Genomic DNA, 26,274 nt, shown 5'->3' with positions numbered 1-26,274 from the left:
GGATGGAGAGAGGAGAGGGAGGGATGGAGAAAGGAGAGAGAGGGGGGGATGGAGAGAGGAGAGGGGGGATGGAGAGAGGATAGAGAGAGAGAGGGGGATGGAGAGAGGAGAGGGGGATGGAGAGAGGAGAGGGAGGGATGGAGAGAGGAGAGGGAGGGATGAGAAAGGAGAGAGAGAGGGGGGATGGAGAGAGGAGAGGGGATGAAGGGAGGAGAGGGATGAAGAGAGGAGATAGAGGAGAGAGGATGGGCTGCTACAGTATAGTGCTGGGTCTGAATGAGAGCCATGGAGGCACGGTTAACTCTCTCTGAGTAACTCTTGCATACATAATACCATTTTCTGTCTCTCTCCCCCCTTTTCCTCCTAGATACACGCACACTATACATATGAGTCAGTGTGTTCTCTCTCTCTCACTCACTCCTGTACGCTCCCTTGCTCGCATTATCTCTCTGACTCCCTTCCCCCACTCCCTTTCAGTGACACAGAAAAACTAACCCCACCCCTCCCTCTCGCTCTCTCACTCTCCCCATCCTCCAATGGCACACAAACACGCTGGTCTCTCACTCTCCCACTCTCACTTTGTTTTTATTGTTTATTAGTAATCCCCCTCTTTTTCGGTCAAATCACCCACGGTCATGGAAGACCATCTATCATCTTCCTATCTTCCCATCTCTCTTATTCTCTCTATCTCTGCTTTTCTTGGTTGTTGTTGAATCATGGATTTGCTACTATTTCGCAGTCTCCACTCGAAACTGGTTTTGCCTACAAATCCATTGCATGTCACTTCTCCCCTCTCCCTCTGTTCATCGCTCAACCTCCCTCCATCCCTCCCTTTTTCTCTCACGCTCACTCATTGCCCAGTTGACAACCCATCTTTTTTCCTATTCACAATATCTTTGTTGCCCTCCCTCCCTCCCTCCCTCCCTCCCTCCCTCCCTCCCTCCCTCCCTCCCTCCCTCCCTCCCTCCCTCCCTCCCTCCCTCCCTCCCTCCCTTCTCTCTTGCCCTCAGTATCCATCTAAGTGGTGTGCTTATTTGCTTCTGTCTAAATATATGTGCATCTCTACCTCTCCCTCTCTCCTCCTCTCTGCACAACACAGCAAAACACTGCCCTGCCTAACCAGACAGGAGATTTCTTCAACAAATATTTTGTGGATTTTGCTTTTTTTGTCCAGAAATCTGAAATGTAACTCAAACTCGAATCATTGGACCTTTTCTCGTTTTGCATTTAGACAATCTTAGATTTTTTTGTGATGATTTGTTGATTTTTGTCAATTTTTTTGCATAATCTGAGAGTGTAGAGATTGGTATGTTGTGTGTGTGACTGAGTGTTGATGGGGGTTTCAGTTAGAGCTGTGTCTGTGTCGCCCAGCAGCATCATAATGTGTGTGAGCTGAGAGGGGACGGAACCCTAATCCCCGTTAACAGATTAATTATCGCTGGGCACAATCGTGTCGCTGCCTTGTTGTGAAGTCGCCTGGCTGAGCGATCTGCTGCCTGCATGGGGTTCCGACACAACGATAAGGGTCCCTCTGGGGTGTCTTCTCAATCCTAATCCCCTCTCTCTCTCACTCTCACTCACTCACTCACTCACTCACTCACTCACTCACTCACTCACTCACTCACTCACTGAGGGCTCCTCTCTTATCCATCAACACAAGCACCTCTCCACTGTGACCAGACAACCAAACAATCACAGGCTGTTTAATATTTCAAAACCAAAAACAGACCTTGTCATTTTTTCCCTTTTATCATATTTTTGGGGTTCATGTCCCGAAGCCTATATTTTCCAGAATGAGTTTTTTTCAAGAGGATCCAGCGCTGATGGTTGCCAACGGTATACCTCAGTGAGTGTGTAGATTTGACGGAACCCCAGAGAAGAGTAGGAGATAACAGAACACTCTCCCAACGCTACAGTCAAAGGTAAGAAACGGATCACTCTCCAATCACTCATTCACCATGGGTTAATTGTCTCTGTATTCTACAAGATTAATGGGCAGTCAAGTGAAATAGATTCATCATGCACTGTTAGGCCATTGCAGTTTATGTTCAATGATGGAAAGTGGAGAGAAGCCTGGGTTTTACATCAAAGGTTGTTTGGATTTTTACACAATATGTGTGCATTGGCTGATGTTGAAATTAGGAAATGATTTATAAAACATTGAGGTTGAACGATGTTAGTTTGATTCACTCTGTTTTGAATTGTTTTGTCAATCTCGACTTTATTACATTTACATTTTAGTCATTTAGCAGACGCTCTTATCCAGAGCAACTTACAGTGCATACATTATTATTTTTTTTCATACCCCCTGTGGGAATCGAACCCACAACCATGGCGTTGCAAACACCATGCTCTATCAACTGAGCTACATCCCTGCCGGCCATTCCCTACCCTGGACGACGCTGGGCCAATTGCGCACCGTCCCATGGGTCTCCCGGTCGCGGCCGGCTACGACAGAGCCTGGATTCGAACCAGGATCTCTAGTGGCACAGCTAGCACTGTGATGCAGTGCCTTAGACCACTGAGCCACTCGGGAGGGAATGATAAGAGTTTATTTATATTAATAAAATATCACATTTTATGTCACTGAATAGTTTGCTTGGCTAATCTTCAGCAAGCCTCTCTCAAATGCTACATTTCACATTGTGCAAGATTCTCAATGAGCTTGTTCGTGTGGGAGCATTTGTCTATCCTCTTGGTACCGTATGTTGTCCTCTTGTACACTCCAAAGCTCCATGTTGGATTTATTGACTCTACAGCACTGAGTACCCTGCAGCCAAATGCACTCAATATCTCATTGATTTGGGGAAGTGTGTGTGTGTGTATGGTTTGGTTGAACTATCCTTGTATCCAAAAATCGGACAAGTGTGTACATTTTGCTGGTCCCCACAAGAAAAAATGAAATTTTAGGCTTAGGGGTTAGGGTTACAATTAGGGTTAGGGTTAGAATAAGGGTCAGAGTTAGGGTTAGTTGTGGGTTAAGGTTAGGTTAAGGGTTAGGAAAAATAGGATTTTGAATGGAAATCAATTGTTTGTTACCCACAATGATTGTTAAAACGTGTGTGCGTGATCCTGGTGGGAAATTGTTTGCACAAACATGAATTTCAACTGAAACTTGAATATGAGTTTTATATAAAACAATTAAACCTCTAGTATAGTCTGTTTTTGTGGTTCTGAAAATGATATGTATTTATAGATACAGGACTCCTCACACAGACACACTGAATGGGCTGTTCATGTCCCCACTGACTGACGATAACTGGGCTGTGGTGTGCATCATCACAGGGTCAGATAGCTGTCTCATAAACTGCAGTCATTAAGAGTGTCGTTAAGTGATCATTAAGGGGACCATTGGGCCTTAACGTGTGGCATGATGATTTCTGTTGCATGTCATTATTCATACCCAGTGACCCAGATCAAAGCTGTTGTTTGTGATGTGTAGTAATGATAATGTGTGGTTCAATACATGATAAAGGAGAAGGTGGCTTTACTGTCAAAGAGGATTTTCTTCCCAGCTGCACATCTTCCTCATTAACCACCTTACAAAATGGCCTCGTAGAGAAACACATTCTGGAGTCTCACTCAATACAAATACCTGACTGACTGTTTCAAAACAGAGACATTCCCAGGGCTGATTCAGTCAGCTTGGTTCAGTGCAGTGACAGATAGTTGACGTCTATTCTACTGTATTATATCCATTTCCCCTCAGCTTTGTTGTTCCTGAGAGTCTCTTGTTGGTTTTGAAGCAGCTAGTGCACAGCACAGAAGGCAATGTTTTGGGTTCTCTACTTCCATCTCCTCTCCCCTTCTCTCCTTGCTCCCTCTATCATGTGAGCGCAAACTCCCAGTTATTTGCCTTCAGTTATGCAATGGTAACCAGCATGATAACAAGCTGGCAGGAAGCATCACGTCAACTTGAGCCTGCCTCCCTGCCTCCCTCCGTAAATTGTAACATGAATTGAATTTCAATTCACACTTCCACACTATAGTCTAACCACACTATAACATTCCTATAATTGACCTAATGTGGCAGTATCCTCTACCAACCTCACAGCCTAATAATTCAAGACTATAACATGAAACTCCTGTCTGTTGATTTACCATCTGAGTCTGGCCATAACAATGTAAGACTACAACAATAACATGAATCTGTTGACAGCCTCAGTGTGAGGAGATGGACGGCAGTGTGAGAAACCATTCTGCTCCCCGCTGGTTTCATAAGTGAAATGGAGTGTTGGCATTGGTTTTGTTAGTAACAGTTGGGGGTTTGGAGCCATTAAGGCAAACTGTCTTATTCTAATGAGCTTGGGATTGACTGTCTGGGATGTCTGTATAACCCTCTCTGGGCCAGGGATGCCGCAAATCCACATTCATGCACACCACACACACACATCCCAAACAATGACCCCAACACCTGGACTGTGTCCATGGAGACATCATTGATTTTAAATGGCTGCTACAGTAAAAAGACTGGATTGATATTTATAAAATAGATCAGATATGGTCATATCTGATTCTTTATCGTGTCTAGTGCCTCTATTCAAATGTAGAGTTGTGTGCTCATACAGATGGATCATTAAAAAGGCTGAGAATTCATGTGAGACAATGTTGAATGTTCTGCAACATTCAAAGACAGCAAAACCAAGATAGGAGCCTGGTGCAGAATCCAAATCTAAGAATCCCTCCCTGTTAGACACTATCAAATACAGTATTGTATCTTGACTCAACGTCCATCTGTCTGTCTCCCTGTATGTAGAGCAGGACTGTACAACCCCCCGTCTCTACTCCTCAGTACAACTCCTGTCAATGATCTAGTCTGTGCTGATCTCATCTCCTAGGCTCTCTTGAAACCCTCTTGTCTTCAACTGTAAAACCCTGATATTCTCTTAATCTGCACAATCAGTGTTGTGGCCCCCTTACCCTCCCCCTCATCCCCTCTACATAGCTCTGTGATTGTAATGTAGATTGCATAGTGTCTGTTTGGGCTAACCAGATTTCCCTTTGTATTTACCCTACTTTCTCCCCCTCGGCAGGGCTTTAGGAAAGGAGGGGAAGCAGTGTCTCTCAGCAGGGTGTGGTGGTGGAGTTTGGCTATGAAGAATGTCCTATTCTCCGTGGTTTTCCCCCCTCTCTCCTTCCCTTTGGAGGGTGGTTGTGTGAAGGCTGCTACAGTGCATCATTGTTGTCGACATACTATTATCTCTCATAGTATCTTCTCATTTCCAGGATGGTTGAGGGGTGGTGTGTTGATAGTTGGTCTGATGGCGGTTGAATCTCCCTCTTGTATTGACCCAACTCTGCCTCCATTATATAGTGCTGGTTGTGTGGTGTGGCTGAGATTGCCACTGGGCCTCCCCATATCTCCCCTACTCTGCTCCCGTAGGTGAAGGAGGATGATGAATTAGGTTGTTAGTAGAGATGACATTTTTTTTTTTTTTTTACATTTGAGTAATTTAGCAGACGCTCTTATCGAGAGCGACTTACAGTTAGTGAGTGCATACATTTTTCATACATAATGACAGGGGAGTTAGTTTAGTTGATGTCCCCTGGATAAGAGAGGAATTACACTCATCCAATCCAGGTGTGGGCAGGTCCCATTTCTATTCAGTTACAGTGAGGGAAAAAAGTATTTGATCCCCTGCTGATTTTGTACGTTTGCCCACTGACAAAGAAATTATCAGTCTATAATTTTAATGGTAGGTTTATTTGAACAGTGAGAGACAGAATAATAACAAAAAAATCCAGAAAAACGCATGTTAAAAATGTTCTTGGTGGCAAAACCCTTGTTGGCAATCACAGAGGTCAGATGTTTCTTGTAGTTGGCCACCAGGTTTGCACACATCTCAGGAGGGATTTTGTCCCACTCCTCTTTGCAGATCTTCTCCACGTCATTAAGGTTTCGAGGCTGACGTTTGGCAACTCAAACCTTCAGCTCCCTCCACAGATTTTCTATGGGATTAAGGTCTGGAGACTGGCTAGGCCACTCCAGGACCTTAATGTGCTTATTCTTAAGCCACTCCTTTGTTGCCTTGGCCGTGTGTTTTGGGTCATTGTCATGCTGGAATACCCATCCACAACCCATTTTCAATGCCCTGGCTGAGAGAAGGAGGTTCTCACCCAAGATTTGACGGTACATGGCCCCGTCCATCGTCCCTTTGATGCGGTGAAGTTGTCCTGTCCCCTTAGCAGAAAAACACCCCCAAAGCATAATGTTTCCACCTCCATGTTTGACGGTGGGGATGGTGTTCTTTGGGTCATAGGCAGCATTCCTCCTCCTCCAAACACGGCGAGTTGAGTTGATGCCAAAGAGCTCGATTTTGGTCTCATCTGAACACAACACTTTCACCCAGTTCTCCTCTGAATCATTCAGATGTTCATTGGCAAACTTCAGACGGGCCTGTATATGTGCTTTCTTGAGCAGGGGGACCTTGCGGGCGCTGCAGGATTTCAGTCCTTCACGGCGTAGTGTGTTATCAATTGTTTTCTTGGTGACTATGGTCCCAGCTGCCTTGAGATCATTGACAAGATCCTCCTGTGTAGTTCTGGGCTGATTCCTCACCGTTCTCATGATCATTGCAACTCCACGAGGTGAGATCTTGCATGGAGCCCCAGGCAGAGGGAGATTGACCATTTGCGAATAATCGCACCAACTGTTGTCACCTTCTCACCAAGCTGCTTGGCGATGGTCTTGTAGCCCATTCCAGCCTTGTGTAGGTCTACAATCCTGTCCCTGACATCCTTGGAGAGCTCTTTGGTCTTGGCCATGGTGGAGAGTTTGGAATCTGATTGATCGATTGCTTCTGTGGACAGGTGTCTTTTATACAGGTAACAAGCTGAGATTAGGAGCACTCCCTTTAAGAGTGTGCTCCTAATCTCAGCTCGTTACCTGTATAAAAGACAACTGGGAGACAGAAATCTTTCTGATTGAGAGGGGGTCAAATACTTATTTCCCTCATTAAAACGCAAATCAATTTATAACATTTTTGACATGCGTTTTTCTGGATTTTTTTGTTGTTATTCTGTCTCTCACTGTTCAAATAAACCTACCATTAAAATTATAGACTGATCATTTCTTTGTCAGTGGGCAAACGTACAAAAATCAGCAGGGGATCAAATACTTTTTCCCCTCACTGTAGTTCAGCCAGATGAATTTCACTTCAGTTCTTGAATGAATTGGAATGGAATTGCCCACGACCGTGATCCAAACATGGCATTGAAGCTGAACAAAAATATCTAGCAATGAAAAGAAGGTGAATGTCTGCTCTTGCTCTTTGGTTTCTGCTCCACAATGTTATCTTTATTTAAGATCTGTCTGGTTTCACCCTGCATACCTCCTCGCTTCAGGTAGAAGCCCTTAGGCATAGCTCTGATCTACATTTTACATTTTAGTCATTTAGCAGACGCTCTTATCCAGAGCGACTTACAATTAGTGAGTGCATACATTCAACGAACCCACAACCCTGCCGTTGCAAGCGCCATGCTCTACCAACTGAACTACAGGGGACTAGGATTAGATTACCTTGACTTTCACAATTCTTTACCTTAAGCATGAGGAGAAGACCATGTAAACCTCACCTTAGAGCAGAGTCTAGGACAGGGGTGTCAAACTCATTCCACGGTGTCTGCAGGTTTTGTTTTTTTCCTTTCAATTAAGACCTAGACAACCACCTTAATTAATCAATCAAGTACAAGGGAGGAGCGAAAACCCGCAGACACTCGGACCTCCGTGGAATGTTGGCTAGGAGAAGACGATGTAAACCTCACCTTAGATCAGAGTCTAGGAGACGACAATGTAAACCTCACCTTAGATCAGAGTCTAGGAGAAGACAATGTAAACCTCACCTTAGATCAGAGTCTAGGAGACGACAGTGTAAACCTCACCTTAGATCAGAGTCTAGGAGAAGACAATGTAAACCTCACCTTAGATCAGAGTCTAGGAGACGACAATGTAAACCTCACCTTAGATCAGAGTCTAGGAGAAGACAATGTAAACCTCACCTTAGATCAGAGTCTAGGAGAAGACAATGTAAACCTCACCTTAGATCAGAGTCTAGGAGAAGACAATGTAAACCTCACCTTAGATCAGAGTCTAGGAGACGACAATGTAAACCTCACCTTAGATCAGAGTCTAGGAGAAGACAATGTAAACCTCACCTTAGATCAGAGTCTAGGAGAAGACAATGTAAACCTCACCTTAGATCAGAGTCTAGGAGAAGACAATGTAAACCTCACCTTAGATCAGAGTCTAGAGGCAACTTCACATTGTCCTGACCCACCTACAGTACACTGATTGATGCAATAGGAAGTTTCAGTGAACATGAGCATGGCTGACAACGGTTCAACCACAGACTGGAGGAGGGGGTGGTTGGTGACCTGATGTCCCCTAGTTCCCTCCCTCCCTCCCTCCCTTGGCAGGGTTGTTCTGAACCGTCTCAACTTTCTTCCCTGGCTCTACCACAGTGTGTAAGAAAGGGTGTTAGACAGACAATATTTCAGTTGCAATAGCCATCACCCGGCATCACATACTGCATAAGAGTATGTGATGTGAAGTGGAGATTTGGAATATATGTATCACTCACACACCTTTGATTTTTCTAACCCTTCTCTCCTCTTACTTCCTTCCAACAGGGTGGAGGAGGGGGGGTTAGGCGATAGAGTATGGCTGCCATGGCGACCGTGCCCAGCTACACTCCTTCGCTATGGGTGAGGATGTGCCACGCCCTCCCCCGGCTGGACCTCACCATGACGATGAGAGACAACCTCTTCATCCCCGACAGCTGGGAGTACCAACAGGTAACAGAAAACGCCAACAGCGAATCACATCCATCACAAACTACATCTGGCCAATCACACAGCACGACTGATTGATTCATATTTATCTTAAGTAATCTCTTGGTTCAAACAACAAGATCGACAATAAAAGACAGATTCAATTAAAAATATGTATTGCACTTGGTAAGAATGACAACCAAATCTGATACCGCAATGATACAGCCCCCCCCCCCCATGTTAAATACTGCACCATAAAGAGCCCTCTCTGTTTTGCGCAGCGGCATCTGCAGAATCCTAGTGGTATTATTAGAGCATTTAAACAGCTTATTCATGCTAGTGGTGCAAGTGGCCTAGTTATTGACAGGGAAACAAGCCCAGACCGCTCAGAAGAATCTTGACCTGGATTTCAACTCATCAAAAATATTACACCATCTGGCTGTCTCTCCTCAAAGCTGTTAGCACTTAATTACACTGTTCTGTTCTCATCTCCACCACAGTTCAGTTTACACCCCTCAGCTCCACTTAATTACACTGTTCTGTTCTCATCTCCACCACAGTTCAGTTTACACCCCTCAGCTCCACTTAATTACACTGTTCTGTTCTCATCTCCACCACAGTTCAGTTTACACCCCTCAGCTCCACTTAATTACACTGTTCTGTTCTCATCTCCACCACAGTTCAGTTTACATCCCTCAGCTCCACTACAGACTCCATCTTATTTCACGTTCAATTCTCATCATCGACATGCAATTATAAAAGTTACACAGTACGGTTTCGCATTTGAGTAGGATTTGGTTTTAGTGGATCTTAATCTGGAGACAATGTAGAAGTAGCAGAATATTGTCTTTGTGGTAGAAAACACACCATTTTGTTGTGTTGTTCATTTCTAGGTTTCAGTGGGCTTGGTGACATGTAAAGGCCTCCTCTGAGTCCCTAATCCCTACGTCACACACATTCAATGTTTACAACATGTCTACAGTACCGAGAGAGGGATTCTCAAATGATCCGCCAGTAGAGAAAGACAAAATAAATGGAAAGCGCTTGGAGAGAGAAAAAGAGAGAGTGAAAAGGGAGAGGGAGAGTAAGGCGAGGAGGTAGTGAGGAACAGAAGACGTGGCAGAAAGAGAGGGAGCGGGAGAGAGAAAGGGAGAGGGAGAGAGAAAGGGAGGGTGGCAGTGAATGTATTTAAATAGGTCACCGATTATTAATAGACATTTAGTGGTCTGGATAGAAAGAAAGGGAGAGGGGGAGAGGGAGGGGGGAGAGAGAGGGAGGGAAAGGGGGAGAGAGAGAGGGAGGGGAAAGGGGGGAGAGAGAGAGGGAGGGGAAGGGGGAGAGAGAGAGAGAGAGAGGGAGGGAGGAGGGAGAGAGAGGGAGGGAGAGAGAGGGAGAGGGGGGGAAGAGGAGAGAGGAAGTGGGAGGGAGAGAGAGAGAGGGGGGAGAGGAGAGAGGAAGTGGAAAGGGGAGCGAGAGAGAGGGGGGAGAGAGGGGGAGAGAGGGGGGAGAGAGGGAGAGAGGGGAGAGAGAAAGTGGAAGGAGGAGAGGGGGAGAGAGGGAGAGAGAGGGAGGGGAGAGAGAGAGGGAGGGGGGAGCGAGAGGGAGGGAGAGAGTGAGGGAGGGAGAGAGAGAGAGAGGGGGAGAGAGAGGGGGAGGGGAGAGAGAGAGAGGGAGGGGAGAGAGGGAGGGGAGAGAGGGAGGGGGAGAGAGAATAAGGGAGAGAGAGGGGGGAGGGAGGAGAGAGAGAGAAAGCGGGCGAGGGAGAAGTGGGGAACATGGATTGGTAGGGGGTTATAGAGAGCAGGAGGCAGCTGAGAGGAATAAGAGATAAGGTGGAGGAGAGGAAAATGAGGGAGGGAGGGAGGGAGACGGGCAGATGGAGAGGGATAATGCTGTAGATATGTGTTCTGGCTAAATGCACTCTCCAGTAAAGTTGAGTATGATAGACGTTAGTATGTCAGAGTGCAGGCTGATGATGAGCTGCAGGAGAGATGTGATAGGGCTTAGTAACGGTACTGTTAATGTTCACTACAGCTTGCAGCAGAGGTAGTAGTGTGGAGATACAAGGCAGCTTTTAACCCTTACTAATGTTCAGTATGTCTGTTAAACAGTCAGGAATTAATTATATTATTACATTCAATTACTGGTTAATGTTTGTAGTATGTATGCTCTTCTGTATGGAGCCATACAGATTTGTGTGTGTGTGTGTGTGTGTGTGTGTGTGTGTGTGTGTGTGTGTGTGTGTGTGTGTGTGTGTGTGTGTGTGTGTGTGTGTGCGTGCGTGCGGTGTGAAAAAAGCCTCCAGCTTTTTAGTTGATGTCCCCTGGATAACTTTATACACTTTATGTTCTAATCACCTTTCACTTCCACTGCTTGGGTAGGTTCCGCCATTTGTCACGGTGGAATTATAGGACCTAAGAATATTGTGGTACTTTGTTGTGGTCCTTTGTAGCTCAGTTTGTAGAGCATGGCGCTTGTAACGTCAGGGTAGTGGGTTTGATTCCCGGGACCACCCATACGTAAAATGTATGCTTTGGATAAAAGTGTCTGCTAAATGACATATACGGTATATTAATATTGCGATTTTCATTATCACAATATCGACCTGTGCTATTTTGCATAAATACACTGTAGGGATTATTGCAGAATATTGAGGTTTGCATGATGAAGGCTGGGAATTCAAAGATGTCTTCATGACTAACATGAGCACCTCCCAGCTGCTCTGAATCCCTGATGTTATCCATATCACAGTATATTGAGACATTGACCCAACCCTTGCTGCTACAGTCTGTTCTCAATATTTCACTCTCAAATGGTGTGGAGGAGGCTCATTGGAATGTCACTCCTTCTATTAGTAAGACAGTGGTGCGTGATGTATCTGTGAAATACAGTTCTATTTCGTCGGGCAAAAATATGTTGAACCAACATTTTATCAATGTCGTCTGTCAACAATTTTAGGTTGAAAACACTTTTTGGGGGGTGGGAAAACGAAGAAAAAAACGTATACAAATTCTAACCAGATCTCAACTATAAATCAACAACAGAATTTCAAGGGGTTGATTTATTTCAAATATAATTCACGTTTGTTGACAACGCAATTAAGTATCAACCAAATATGGACATTGATTTTACGTTATTTCAGGTTTTTGCCCAGAGGGATAATGTTACTTAGCAATGCATTTTCCATTATACAATCAAGTACAATGACAGTGTTACCATAAGCATCAGTCTGTAAAGTGCTGTGTTTTATTTGATTTACTGACCCTCCTCTAACCCCCCTCCCCTCTTTCTCTCTCTCAGACTCTACTGGTCCTCTCTAGTCTCTCAGCCATTGCTCTCATTCTCTCCCTCCTTGTCATTATCTCCTTCCTTATACACTACTGCTGCTGTCGCCGTGGTGACCGGAGCGAGGGATCTGAGGAAGAGGAGGATGATGAAGAGGGCAGCACGGGCCACGGATACGGAGGCAGGAAGGGGCGGGGTATCTGCTGCGTCACCTGGGTGTCGGTGGCGGCTGTCACACTGTGCTGGTGAGATCGAGAGGTTATTGTGACGTCACTGCCAGGGTCATTGTGATGTCATTGTGACCTCTTTATGCGGGTCATTGGGATGTTGTGATGTCGTGAGGGTTATTGTGATGTCATTTTGATGTCATTATGAGGGTCATTGTGATGTCCTGGTGTCTTTGTGACATCAATATCATCATGAGTGTTGTATTCATGAACTGTGGTCAAATCATATGACCAAACCATGTGACCATTTGTCACAAGGAAAGAGGAAATGGAATCCTTTCTATAATACAGAATTACCACCTAACTTATATTATTTCCCAATGGTCCAATAACCATGTGTGTTTTGATGTAAGTGATTTTCAGAGCACTGTAGAAAAGCACTGTCGCTTCTTTACAATGTGTTAGTATTTTGCTCCTGGCAATATCTGACACAGACAGTTGACCTAGCTGACCGTGGTCAAGTTGTGATTTGACCACAGGGACTAGGCCACTGAGGTTAGGGTTTTGGGCTTGTGACAACATGTTTGTGGTTTAGAAATTGAATCGTGGTTTCCTATCAATGTGACGATGATGTCAGAAGTCCCACCTCAGCGTATTGAATCCTCTCTCCTCTGTTCTCGCTCTCTCTGGTGACCATGCTGTCATCCACTGTCAGGAGGGCATTTAGTCACATTGTGACGGGATGTTTATTTTGAGTTTGCATGAGGAGATTGCAGCAGGTATTCAGATCTTACCCTATGAGGTTCGGAGTACTGCTGGTTTTCTGTTCTACCTGATTATTAATTGCACCCACCTGGTGTCCCAGGTCTTAATCAGTCCCTGATTAGAGGGGAGGAATGAAGATAAAGAGCAGTGGAACTGGGTTAGACGTTCAGATTAGAAGTCAGATTGGGTTATCGTATAGAAAACCTACAGTTAAACACCTTCAGCTCTGACACTGTATGATGTTTAATGTCCTCTCCCATCTCAGCAGCATAGCGTTGTCATATGTCACATGTTATCGGATTGCATTGTCAGCCTCAGTTGATGTCACTGCTTTATCAAACAGCACAGTGTGCTCCAGATCTGATTTCTGCTTCAGTGATGTCATCATTATGCAGACGTTTGCGTTATGGTGGTCCTGTTCCCCCCCGCGGGCCGTGATGATGTCATCTCTCTCTCTCTGATACATGACATTCTTGTTGTTTGGATGAAAAAGGGGAGACATTGTGATTTCTGCTTTTGGTAGTAGACATCTTAGTTTTAGAAATGCATTGAGGGAAAATGTCAAATGACACCCTATTCTTCATGTAGTGCATCAGAGCACATATATCAAATAAAATAAAATTGTATTTGCCACATGCGCCAAATACAACAGGTGTAGACATTACAGTGAAATGCTTACTTACAAGCCCTTAACCAACAATGCAGTTTTTAAGAACTTTTTAAAAATAGCAAATAATTAAAGTGCAGCAGTAAAATAAAATAACAGTAGGGAGGTTATATACAGGGGGTACCGGTACATACGTGATGCTGTCATAGAAAAACATATACGTTTGACTGTATGAAACCCCCCCCCTCTTTTTCCCCGCTTTCTAATCTGGGTCACATACTTTGTGGGAGATTGGGTCATACCATTGCTCTCGGGGGCGATGGGATTTGGTGAACATCTGGCCTAAGCCTTAATCTGAATATTTGAATAACAGAGATATATATGTGATTATTTTTGACGTTTCTAATACCACGCTGACTGAAGACTGCAGATGCTGACACTGCTAAGACTCTTCGAAGCTATCTTGTATTTTGTAGTTTTCCTTCAGTCGTTCGTTCATCCATTTCTCACGTTTCACATCACTCTCACCAGTTCTATCTTGTAGTGTCAAATTAATTTAATATGTACATACAGTACAAACTGAATTAAACATGAATCTCTCTCCCTCAATCCCTGTTCCCCTTTTCGCAGTGTCGCCATAGGCGTTGGTTTCTACGGCAACAGTGAGGCTAATGATGGGATATATCAGTTGACTTCGTCTCTTCTCACAGCCAATTACACACTAGCTTCCATCGATCTGCTGGTGAGTGCTACAGCTCCTCTCTCCCAGCAAATTTCAGACATGCACAATATCTACCCTGCACTGTGTGTGTGTGTGTGTGTGTGTGTGTGTGTGTGTGTGTGTGTGTGTGTGTGTGTGTGTGTGTGTGTGTGTGTGTGTGTGTGTGAGAGAGAGAGGTAGATAGATTGGCGGAGAGGGAGAGAAAGTGGGGTGTAAACTTGTGTCAGGCATGATATGGATCTGTCTGTCCTCATGCGGTCACTCAGTGCTTTATATTTCTGGGTGATGGATGCCCTCTTTCCTCTGTACATGATGGAGGGAGGAATCCTACACTCATTCACAGGCTGGATGGAAGTATGGAACTTCTCTCTTACATGCTTTTAACCCCCCTAAATGACAAAGAAAAACAATCTCCTCCCACCCCATGTTGTTGATTATACAACTACAAACTCTCTATGATTACATGACCATAAGATTGATTGTATGACTCATAACCTCCACCTCTCTGTCCTGCCCACCCCTCCCTCTCCGCCTCCCCAGGTTTCAGACACCATCTCTGGGCTGCAGCTGTCTATCGCTGGGCCCCTGACCACCATGGAGGAGCTGTTTACAGGCAGTAAGCCCTACTTGGTGTCCACCCGGAACTGTAGGAGACTGTCAGAGAACGTGGTGTCCCTGCTCACCTCTCTGACCATGGCCCGATCCTCTGACGGGGGTGCCTGGAACAGCAGTAACAGCAGCAGTGATCCCCCCATAGCGGCCCTCACCCCTGTGCCACCCTCCATGGCCCCCACAGTGGCACCAGCCGGAGGGGCCATGCCCAGCCCCTTCTCCCCTGGCTGGGCAGCCAACACACTGATGGTCAACGAAGACTACAGGTGAGGGAAGGGAGTGGGAGTGTCTTCTTCAATGTTTCAAATTGGTTGTTAAGAACACACACAGCGTGCGCCAGTATATCACTCCCTTGTGGTTTGCTGAAAGATTGAGTTTTGCGTTCAAAGCACCATAGCAATGTATTTGGAAGTGTATTCCCTGCATTGTGTGGTTCTCTGTTATCTCCTGTGCTGTAGGTGGCTGTCCTACGTGCTGCTGTTGCTGCTAGACCTCCTAGTGTGTCTGTTCATCCTTCTGGGCCTAGCCAAACAGGCCCGCTGGCTCCTCATCCTGTAAGCACACACACACACACACACACACACACACACACTCACACTCACACACACACACACACACACACACACACAGAGAGAGAGAGAGAGCGAGAGAGAGAGAGAGAGAGAGAGAGAGAGAGAGAGAGAGAGAGAGAGAGAGAGAGAGAGAGAGAGAGAGAGAGAGAGAGAGACAGAGACAGAGACAGACAGACACAGAGAGACAGACACACACGCACACACACAGAGACAGACACACACGCACACACACAGAGACAGACAGACACACACACACAGACAGACACACACACACAGAGAGACAGACACACACACACACACAGAGACAGACAGACACACACACACACACACACACAGAGACAGACAGACACACACACAGAGAGAGACAGACAGACACACACACAGAGAGAGACAGACAGACACACACACACAGAGAGACAGACACACACACACACACACACACAGAGACCGACAGACAGTTAAACCCTGTGTGGTGTATTGTATCGAACAACACTGAGCTTTGAAATGCTCTGTGACTCTGTGTCATGTGGGCTGTATAATATCTGATGGTTCCTAGGAGGTGTGTTTGGTGCTTAGCTGACCCCTGTGTGTGTGGTGTTTCCCATCCCAGGATGACGGTGCTGGCCTGGCTGGCTTTGTTCATGAGCTGGGGCTCCCTGGGCCTGGAGACTGCCACTGTGGTGGTGAGTACTGACGGATAAAGATAGGAGAGGAGGAGGGGTGGTGTGTGTTGTTGAGGGGAAGGGAGAGAGTTGACTGTTCATGGCTGGCTAGAGAGTATCTAAGGAATGCCTTAAAGAAGTCCTGGCCAGAGCAGAACAGAATGACTGGGAGGGAGAGAGAGAGAGAGAGAGAGAGAGAGAGAGAGAGAGAGAGAGAGGAGACTCTCTCTCTCTCTCTCTCTCTCTCCCTCCCTCCCTCCAAGCCATACGCCCACACACAAGTGCTTACATGCACTACTTACATAAGCCCCCCATAAACCCAGAGAGAGGGGGTTGGGAGAAAGTGTTTGTTTAGGGTGGTGTATTAGTGTGACAGTAAAAGCACCATTCCATTCTACGCTATGACAGAATCTTGGCCATTCCATTGATTGATGCCTACCACAACACATCATTGCAGTCACAGCAACATATTATTATGGCATTTGGAGGGAATAGAGAACATAGAGATCTTTAATCAATATTGCTGTGATAAAGAACTGGCAGCGAGATGAGAATATAGAACTGTTGATGACATTTGGCTTAGAACTGGCAGGGAGTGTTCTTTCTTGCAACTGTCCCATTCCAAATCCATGCCTTGGAAGTTTGTCAGGAGAGAGGGGCATTGGGAGGGGAGACATTTGTGTGTGTGCCCCTGTGTCTGTGAAAGAAGGATGAAAGTCTAAAAAACGACAGTGTTGCTGGCTAGGACTGGGGGGAGAGTTAAGAGTTGTGCGTCTGTTTCAAGCAGACCAGTGTCATGTGGAGCTGGCTGGAGATGTCAGAGCCCATCCAGCAGTCCACACAGAGCCCTTCTGTCCCTGGCCACTGAGAGGGAAACAATGACCCAGCTGTGGGTCTATACTGCCCTGGACCGACTCTCTCTCTGTGTGGGTCTGGGTCTCTCACTCCCTCTCCTGGCCAGCCTGCCCCTTGCTCTGTGTCTGTGTGCCTCGAGCTCTTTTCACATTATTTACATTTAAGTCATTTAGCAGACACTCTTATCCTGGCAGGAGAGGTGAAAAAGGAAGGGATCGATGTAAATGGAAAGAGCGAGAGAGAGAGAGGATGATAGTGCTAGAGAAAGGGAGGAAACAGTTGAGAGAGGAGAAAAGCAGGATGAGAGCGGTAGAGGGAAAGAGTGAGATGGAAAGAGAAACGCAGAGTAGGTCTACACAGTATGGAGAGGGACAGTAGGTCTATACAGTATGGAGAGGGACAGTAGGTCTATACAGTATGGAGAGAGACAGTAGGTCTACACAGTATGGAGAGGGACAGTAGATCTATACAGTATGGAGAGGGACAGTAGGTCTATACAGTATGGAGAGGGACAGTAGGTCTATACAGTATGGAGAGGGACAGTAGGTCTATACAGTATGGAGAGGGACAGTAGATCTATACAGTATGGAGAGGGACAGTAGGTCTATACAGTATGGAGAGGGACAGTAGGTCTATACAGTATGGAGAGGGACAGTAGGTCTATACAGTATGGAGAGGGACAGTAGGTCTATACAGTATGGAGAGGGACAGTAGATCTATACAGTATGGAGAGGGACAGTAGGTCTATACAGTATGGAGAGGGACAGTAGGTCTACACAGTATGGAGAGAGACAGTAGGTCTATACAGTATGGAGAGGGACAGTAGGTCTATACAGTATGGAGAGAGACAGTAGGTCTATACAGTATGGAGAGGGACAGTAGGTCTATACAGTATGGAGAGAGACAGTAGGTCTACACAGTATGGAGAGAGAGTAGGTCTACACAGTATGGAGAGAGACAGTAGGTCTACACAGTATGGAGAGAGACAGTAGGTCTATACAGTATGGAGAGGGACAGTAGATCTATACAGTATGGAGAGAGACAGTAGGTCTATACAGTATGGAGAGGGACAGTAGGTCTACACAGTATGGAGAGGGACAGTAGGTCTATACAGTATGGAGAGAGACAGTAGGTCTATACAGTATGGAGAGGGACAGTAGGTCTATACAGTATGGAGAGGGACAGTAGGTCTATACAGTATGGAGAGGGACAGTAGGTCTATACAGTATGGAGAGGGACAGTAGGTATATACAGTATGGAGAGGGACAGTAGGTCTATACAGTATGGAGAGAGACAGTAGGTCTATACAGTATGGAGAGGGACAGTAGGTCTATACAGTATGGAGAGAGACAGTAGGTATATACAGTATGGAGAGAGACAGTAGGTCTACACAGTATGGAGAGGGACAGTAGGTCTATACAGTATGGAGAGGGACAGTAGGTCTATACAGTATGGAGAGAGACAGTAGGTCTACACAGTATGGAGAGAGACAGTAGGTCTATACAGTATGGAGAGGGACAGTAGGTCTATACAGTATGGAGAGGGACAGTAGGTCTATACAGTATGGAGAGGGACAGTAGGTCTATACAGTATGGAGAGAGACAGTAGGTCTTTACAGTATGGAGAGGGACAGTAGGTCTATACAGTATGGAGAGGGACAGTAGGTCTATACAGTATGGAGAGAGACAGTAGGTCTATACAGTATGGAGAGGGACAGTAGGTCTATACAGTATGGAGAGAGATAGTAGGTCTATACAGTATGGAGAGGGACAGTAGGTCTATACAGTATGGAGAGAGACAGTAGGTCTATACAGTATGGAGAGGGACAGTAGGTCTATACAGTATGGAGAGGGACAGTAGGTCTATACAGTATGGAGAGAGACAGTAGGTCTATACAGTATGGAGAGGGACAGTAGGTCTATACAGTATGGAGAGAGACAGTAGGTCTATACAGTATGGAGAGAGACAGTAGGTCTATACAGCGTGGAGAGGGACAGTAGGTCTATACAGCATGTGTTTCACTCAGTAAATTAATGGAGCAGGCAGTGGGCCGAGTGCTGCAGTCAGATATCTAAGGAGGTCAGTGTGTCTCTGATAACTTTTCCCCTGTGATCTCTCCCTCCCTTTCTCTCCCCCTTCCCCTCTCTACCGCTCTCTCTCTTTCTTTCTATATCCCCCTCTCTCTCTCTTCCCCCTCTACCTCTCTCTCTCTCTGCATCTCCAGGCTGTCAGTGACTTCTGTACAGATCCCAACAAGTTTGTGCTCAACTCCACCCACTTCAACTCTGGGACCAGCTCAGGTGCAGTAGTGCATCTCTCCACACTAACAAAGAGTCTCGGCTCATTTCATTCTTATAGCCTTTCATTTTGATGCTGAAATGCCCTGACACACTGTATTCATTGCTGATTGATGGTGTGCTGCTGTCCTCTGTCCTATCCAGACGTGTTGGATTATTACCTGACCTGCAGCAGACGTATGAACAGCCCATTCCAGCAGGTAGTAACTGTTCTCTGTAGATGCTGTGTCTCATGTAGTGGTGGTAGGGGGATCAGGGTTCCAATAACAAATGGACTCTTCTGAGTGCCCTGAAATTAGTGGGCTGGACCAATGTAAATATATGGGGGTTAGTATTATTTCTGGGCAACTCTATAATTCCAACCCTGGTGGCACTGATATAGGACAGTAAGTAAACTTGTATTATCTGATAGGTACTAATCAGGATGTTTACAGAATATACAGTGTTAGCATGATGATGCTAAGCAATATTTTCAATGACCTGTTGTATGCAGCTGCTGACCCAGTCACAGAGGGCCCTTTCCAGCATCCACTTACACCTCTCCAGCCTGGACCGGAACGCTCTCCCACAGGTCCCCAAGGCAGAGGTACGTCACACTGGACCTGGGTGCAACCCATGACACAAAGTGGCTGCCAAATATATCAAAGCACAGTGATATGTTTATGAAACTGAGTGTGATATTATCCTTACCTATTGTCGTTGTAGAAGTCACTCAGGGAGGTTCAGCGGATTCTCAATGCCACAGAGGGCAACTTTCACCAGCTAGTGGCGCTACTCAACTGTCGAGGTCTCAACAAGGTAGGCCTAGTGTTTAACATGGGGTGTAATGATCTCTGGTGTGTTCTTGCTGTTTTCTCAAATCTTTTTGCTCTTTCTGTCTCTGTTTGTTAGGATTATATTGACTCTTTGAAAGGCCTGTGCTATGACGGGATGGAGGGATTGCTCTACCTCTCCCTCTACTCTTTCCTTTCGGCTCTGGCCTTCACTGCCATCCTCTGTTCCCTGCCCGGCGCCTGGAGAAGCTTCCCCAGGTGTGTGTGTCTGTGTGTGTGTGTGTCTGTGTGTCTGTGTTTGTGTGTGTGTGTGTGTGTGTGTGTCTGTGTGTGTGTGTGTGTCTGTGTGTCTGTGTGTGTGTCTGTGTGTCTGTGTGTGTGTCTGTGTGTGTGTGTGTCTGTGTGTGTCTGTGTGTGAGAGAGATAGAGAACGAGATATGTTATTGATGTCATAACGTTGTTGTTGATGTTGCTGACGTTTTCTACATCGTAGTTTAACATTTTCTCGGAACATGCTCAGCAGTAAGGTATGATTGTACTATATTGAGGTGCATCTCTAGGTGTGGTTTGACGTACTGGATGAATGTAGTGGTCCTCTGTAGCTCAGCTGGTAGAGCACGGCGCTTGTAACGCCAAGGTAGTGGGTTCGATCCCCGGGACCACCCATACACAAAAATGTATGCACGCACGACTGTAAGTCGCTTTGGATAAAAGCGTCTGCTAAATGGCATATTATTATTATTATTATTATTATTAATGTGTAGTTCACTACTGTACCTCCAGGTCTGTCAGAGCTTCTGTCTGTCTGTAGTAAACAGCTTCCAGCTGTGTCACAGCCAGAAACATGAAGGGAAAAAAAGATTAAGGGATCAACAAGGGGATTATTTTTTTCTATTTGCGAATATTGATGTAAAATTAACAGGAGGTATGTATTCCAAAGGACATTGCTGAATGCACCATCACAAACCAATTCATTTAACATATTATTATTTTACCAAAAAGTTCACAGATGTTTTGGCTGTCTTCCACAAATGTACAGTGTGTTCCATATCAGTTGCATTGGATGTCACAGGTTCATAGAAAGTGTTACCAAAACACACAATTATTGTTCTCCTCTCTCCTCTCTCCGATGGGCGACAGTGATTCCGAGGAGTATGAAGATTCGGACAGCGAGAGCGAGGACCCCTTCACTTCCCATCAGGCACGTAGACAGCCGGCCGCGGGGTCTCAGCGAGGGGCCTTGCCCCCCTTCTATAATTACCAGGGGGCCGGGTGGACTCCCCCCTTTTCTAGCGCGCCACCCCTCCCGTGAGTAACACAGACACACAGACACACAGACAGACAGACAGACAGACAGACAGAGTTGCCTCAGAGAGATCCCCCGGGAGTAAGATGAAGTTGCCCCTAGTCACTGATCTAAGGTCAGTTTTTTTACTGTAGTGGTTGAGGATGAAGACTTGGGGAGGGTAAGCTGATCCTAGATCTGTGCCTTGGTACAACTTCAACTCGAAGCTCCCAACTGAAGCCAACAAGATCATGATACTCATATAGGCCCAGTATAGAGTAGTGGAGCATGCATGAACACACAGACAGACCTACTGACTAAGTCTGCTCTGTTAATAGATAGGCACAAAACAGAGACACACACATATTTACTTCACCACACCCTGTAATGTTAGCGTACATGAACACACATGGAAACCGTTTGACATAGGGAATACATTGGATATAGTTCTACCTCACACCCACCCGTACATGTACAGTAATGGAGTCGTTAGAATCACTCTGCCTCCATATAGACACATAAGGATAGCTTCGTCAGGGGAAGGAAACACACGCAACGCAGACAGACACACAGACAGGTCTACTGTGGACTGCAGGGTAGGCAGAGAAACAGACACACAGACAGGTCTACTGTGGACTGCAGGGTAGGCAGAGAAACAGACACACAGACAGGTCTACTGTGGACTGCAGGGTAGGCAGAGAAACAGACACACAGACAGGTCTACTGTGGACTGCAGGGTAGGCAGAGAAACAGACACAGACAGGTCTACTGTGGACTGCAGGGTAAGCAGAGAAACAGACACACAGACAGGTCTACTGTGGACTGCAGGGTAGGCAGAGAAACAGACACACAGACAGGTCTACTGTGGACTGCAGGGTAGGCAGAGAAACAGACACACAGACAGGTCTACTGTGGACTGCAGGGTAGGCAGAGAAACAGACACACAGACAGGTCTACTGTGGACTGCAGGGTAAGCAGAGAAACAGACACACAGACAGGTCTACTGTGGACTGCAGGGTAGGCAGAGAAACAGACACACAGACAGGTCTACTGTGGACTGCAGGGTAAGCAGAGAAACAGACACACAGACAGGTCTACTGTGGACTGCAGGGTAGGCAGAGAAACAGACACACAGACAGGTCTACTGTGGACTGCAGGGTAGGCAGAGAAACAGACACACAGACAGGTCTACTGTGGACTGCAGGGTAGGCAGAGAAACAGACACACAGACAGGTCTACTGTGGACTGCAGGGTAGGCAGAGAAACAGACACAACTCCAGAAGTCTGTCTTTCTGTGTGTCTGTCTATCGGTCTGTCGAGCCTTCCAAGACAGACGTAGACCGGTCCGATCGATCACTCACAGATCTTGGCTGTTTTTCAAATGACACCCTATTCCCCATATAGTGCACTACTTTGGGCCAAGTATCCGAAAGTAGTGCACTATAAGGGGAATAGGGTCATTTGAGACACAGCCCTTAATACTGCGGCGATATGAGGCTCAGGTTGACCTAGGTAAAAACCCCATCACTCCCACCCACCATCCACACTGTGGTGTCCAAGTCTCATGTTATCAAGTCTCTCAATTTACTCTCACCTCTCTCTCTCTTTCTGTCTCTGTCTTTTATTATTTCTTTATCACTCCCTCTCTCTCGCTCTCTCTCTCTGTCTTTATCACTCCCTCTCTCACTGTCTTCCTCTCTCTTTCACTTTCTTTCTATACTTTGCAAGTCCAGTTAATGCCCTAAGAAGTGTACTTTCCTACCTTATGCCTTAGCATGTACAACATAACTAAATGCCAAGTCCAGTTGGTGTATACAGGCGCTGTAAACACTGTGATCATCAGTGTCCCTAGCCTAGATCTAATAGTAACAGTATCATGACCAAACTGCCCAGAGTAAAGTAACTCAGATTCCAGTCACCAAATAAACAATAAGAATGCAGTGGACTCCTGATAAATGCTCTGGTTTGGGGCTGTCTGGAAAGCATGCACTAAAGTGGAGCATGTGGATATCCAGAGCAATTAAAAATGAATGTATTTTGAATTGGGACTGGTGAAGTCTCAAGTTTTAAGTTACAATGCACTTACATGTTGCACACAAATGTGCACTTCATCATTGTACATGAGTTTGCATTTCCCAAAGTGCACTTATCAGGAGTGGACTGTGTCTATAATATCCTTGTCCCCCATGCTGAAACCACCAGCTATCCCGCTGCCTACGTAGACATAGTGCCCTAATAACACTAATGCCACCAGTTATAAGGAGGTCCGTTTCTACATCACCATTTCGCTAATCGCTCTTCCTCCCGTTCTCTCCTTACCCCACCTCGGTTCCCTCCTTTGGCCCACCTACCTCTTTTCGTCTCCCTCTCTCTCACTCATTCTCCACTCCTGCTCCCCTTCCTCCTCTTCTGCCTCCTCCTCCCAATTTTCCTTTTGTTTCCTCTCTCTTTCTGTCTCTATACAGGACTCCAAACGTTTCCTCCAATGGCAACCCTGGCTATGAGAGCCTACCCCTGACTGACAGGCAGTCCCCACCCCCCTCTGTGAGTTCCTTTGTATTCGTGACATCCTAATCTGTGGCATTTGTCATCACTATGCGTGTAAACCGTCCCTCGAGGTGTTATTTGCCTGTACGTTTGTCGTTAGTCGATAATAAACATTCTGGATCTAACTAACTGGTGGTGGTGGTGGTGGTAGCGGTGGTGGTGATGGTGGTGGTAGTGATGGTAGTGGTGGTGATGGTGGTGGTGTGGCTCCAAACTCACAGGACCCTGTAGACCAGGAGTGTAGGCATGGGTGGGCCTGGGTGGCGTAGGCCCATCCACATTTCTGCAGGCCCACCTACCAACTAAATTCTGTCTACGCACCTGCTGTAGGCTGGCATTCTATTTTTTTTATTCAACTAACCTAAAGTATGTGTACTATCTCTTGAATGGGAAAGCTCACTTTCTGCCCCTAACAACTGACTCCGTCGGTTGTCACCTCTCTGACTCTGGACATGCTAGAAAGGATGTAAATACAGTGCTTTCTGACCACAGATCTGAGACCTAACCCTTGACCATTACCCTACCTTTGTCCTTTCTAGCATTACCATCCCAGTCCTAACTTTACAACAGTCCCTGGTGCTTGAGGTAGAAGTAGCCTCCATCCACCTCTGATCTGGGATCAGATTACCTGACACCCATTGTCTTAACCATTTGGAGGTAGACAAAACTGACCCTGGATCAGTGGTTGTGGATAACTTCTACCTCCTCTACTCCTGTTGTTGGGGGCATAACGTGACCACGTGAGTGCTCATCTTCATACGTGAGATGATTTTGAAACAAAGATGAATAATGGAGATTTCTTGTTGTTTTCTTGTCTCCCTTCTCTCTGTACACCCTCCTCTGTGGATCTTCAATGGCGGCTCCCCCTTATCCAATCAAAACGCTGTTTCTGAAAGTACAGTACTCTCCCAGCATGCTGACTGGTTACGGGGGTAGTCAAACACACCCCAACTCTGCCCATTCAAGGAACCTGTATTCACGTTAACTTTTTTTAATGTTTAAAAAAGTATAGAATTTTTTTTGTTTTCTTATGAATGGACACTTTACTGAGATGAAGAAAAAATAACTAATCCCCAAAAACTGAGCTTTATATGTAAATTAAAGGTGCGTAACGTCAGTACCGTGGAGTATTATGATTAAAATCACAAACAAACAAGGTTGAATGGACTTCTGTAGAACCTCAGAGTAAGCTAATGTCAGATAGATACAGTAGGTAGCATGATTATGAAGAGGTCTGAACCAGGTTCACTCGGTCAAAGTCACCCCTTACAATCCCCTGTCTGTCCAGTGTCAACAGTTGCGCGGTGAGCCAGAATGGTATTGACGTTACTACATTGTAGTTCTATATTTTTAAATGTATCACCACTTTATTTTCACGTTTTTATATCTATATATTGTTGTAGAGAAACACTGACACGTAGAAACAAGACACATTTTGGGGTGAATGAATATGCAGTCCCCTCACTTGGTATTCAACGTGCTATTTTTTAAAATTTACTTTTTATAGGTGAAAATTATGTATCTCCCTTGTATTACCTTCTGATACTATACTGTACATTTCACTGTTGATTTTATCTAAATCAGGGATGGGTAACTCAAGTCCTTGGGGGCTGGAGTGGTGATTAAACTAATTGCATTCTAAACTGAAGATCATGATTAGTCGATTATTGGAGTCAGGTGTGTTAGCTGGGGCTGGGGCAAAAGTGTGACACCAATCAAGTCCCTAAGGACTGGAGTTGCCCATCCCTAATCTAAATAATCATGAAACTTTGCTCTTAAAAATAACATTCAAGACAGGGCTATAGTACCGCCTCTCTGTAGGTTGAATGGAGAACTACAACTCCCAGCCACGAGACCGTTAGAGAACTACAAATCCCATGCAATGACTGCAGGTACATAGCAATAAAACTCCTGCCACTGGTGCTGCAGTAGCCCTACTGTAAATAGCAATAACTATCTATATAGCAGTGGGTTTCTGAGGTCTCTATAGGATGTTATGTATATAAATATGGTATGTCAGAGATTTAATTGAACCCCGTCCTTGCCTACTGACCTTGTTAACCCTTGAATTGCGTTTGTAAGGTATAATCAATGCTCCTTTTGAATGGCATCCTTTTTCACTCCAGAGTCTAATATAAATAAAATAATAACAATGAATACATTTTGGCCTTACTTGTGTAAATCACTAAACTGTGAATGAACTGTACTGCTGAACCTCTGAAAGAATGTGTATGCACACTGAAAGACAACACGAAACACATTCTTATATATAAATAACACACATTTTCTTAATTTTTTTGTCATATCCTCAGAGTCTGTGTGTTTATAGTTTGAGCGCGTGTAACAGAAAGACAGTG

General features: G+C 45.6%; 1 protein-coding gene across 6 annotated transcripts; it reads left to right on the top strand.

Moving 5' to 3' along the window:
- The first annotated feature begins 1,043 nt into the window (after window positions 1–1,043).
- LOC121556495 (protein tweety homolog 1) lies at window positions 1,044–26,074 on the top strand. 6 transcript variants are annotated; one of them, XM_041870379.2, is made up of 15 exons: window positions 1,044–1,922; window positions 8,629–8,793; window positions 12,070–12,299; window positions 14,224–14,335; window positions 14,855–15,192; window positions 15,385–15,480; window positions 16,109–16,181; window positions 19,240–19,315; window positions 19,457–19,512; window positions 19,806–19,898; window positions 20,018–20,110; window positions 20,204–20,343; window positions 21,226–21,393; window positions 23,836–23,914; window positions 24,819–26,074. In XM_041870379.2, exons 2-15 carry the CDS (start codon window positions 8,659–8,661, stop codon window positions 24,900–24,902), a joined length of 1,773 nt encoding a protein of 590 aa, XP_041726313.1. In that variant the 5' UTR covers window positions 1,044–1,922; window positions 8,629–8,658; the 3' UTR covers window positions 24,903–26,074. The 6 variants fall into 6 exon arrangements, with proteins under 6 accessions (XP_041726313.1, XP_041726318.1, XP_041726316.1 ...); XM_041870384.2 differs by lacking the exon at window positions 24,819–26,074 and adding an exon at window positions 23,104–23,120 and having other exon boundaries at window positions 21,226–21,286; window positions 23,836–23,906; XM_041870383.2 differs by having other exon boundaries at window positions 1,046–1,922; window positions 21,226–21,286; window positions 24,819–24,902.
- Window positions 26,075–26,274: the final 200 nt, after the last annotated feature.

Source organism: Coregonus clupeaformis, unplaced genomic scaffold (assembly GCF_020615455.1).
Source record: "Coregonus clupeaformis isolate EN_2021a unplaced genomic scaffold, ASM2061545v1 scaf0125, whole genome shotgun sequence".
Classification (NCBI taxonomy): Eukaryota; Metazoa; Chordata; class Actinopteri; order Salmoniformes; family Salmonidae; genus Coregonus; species Coregonus clupeaformis.
The sequence above is the reverse complement of the archived record's forward strand: the minus strand, read 5'-3'. Positions and strand labels throughout refer to the sequence as shown.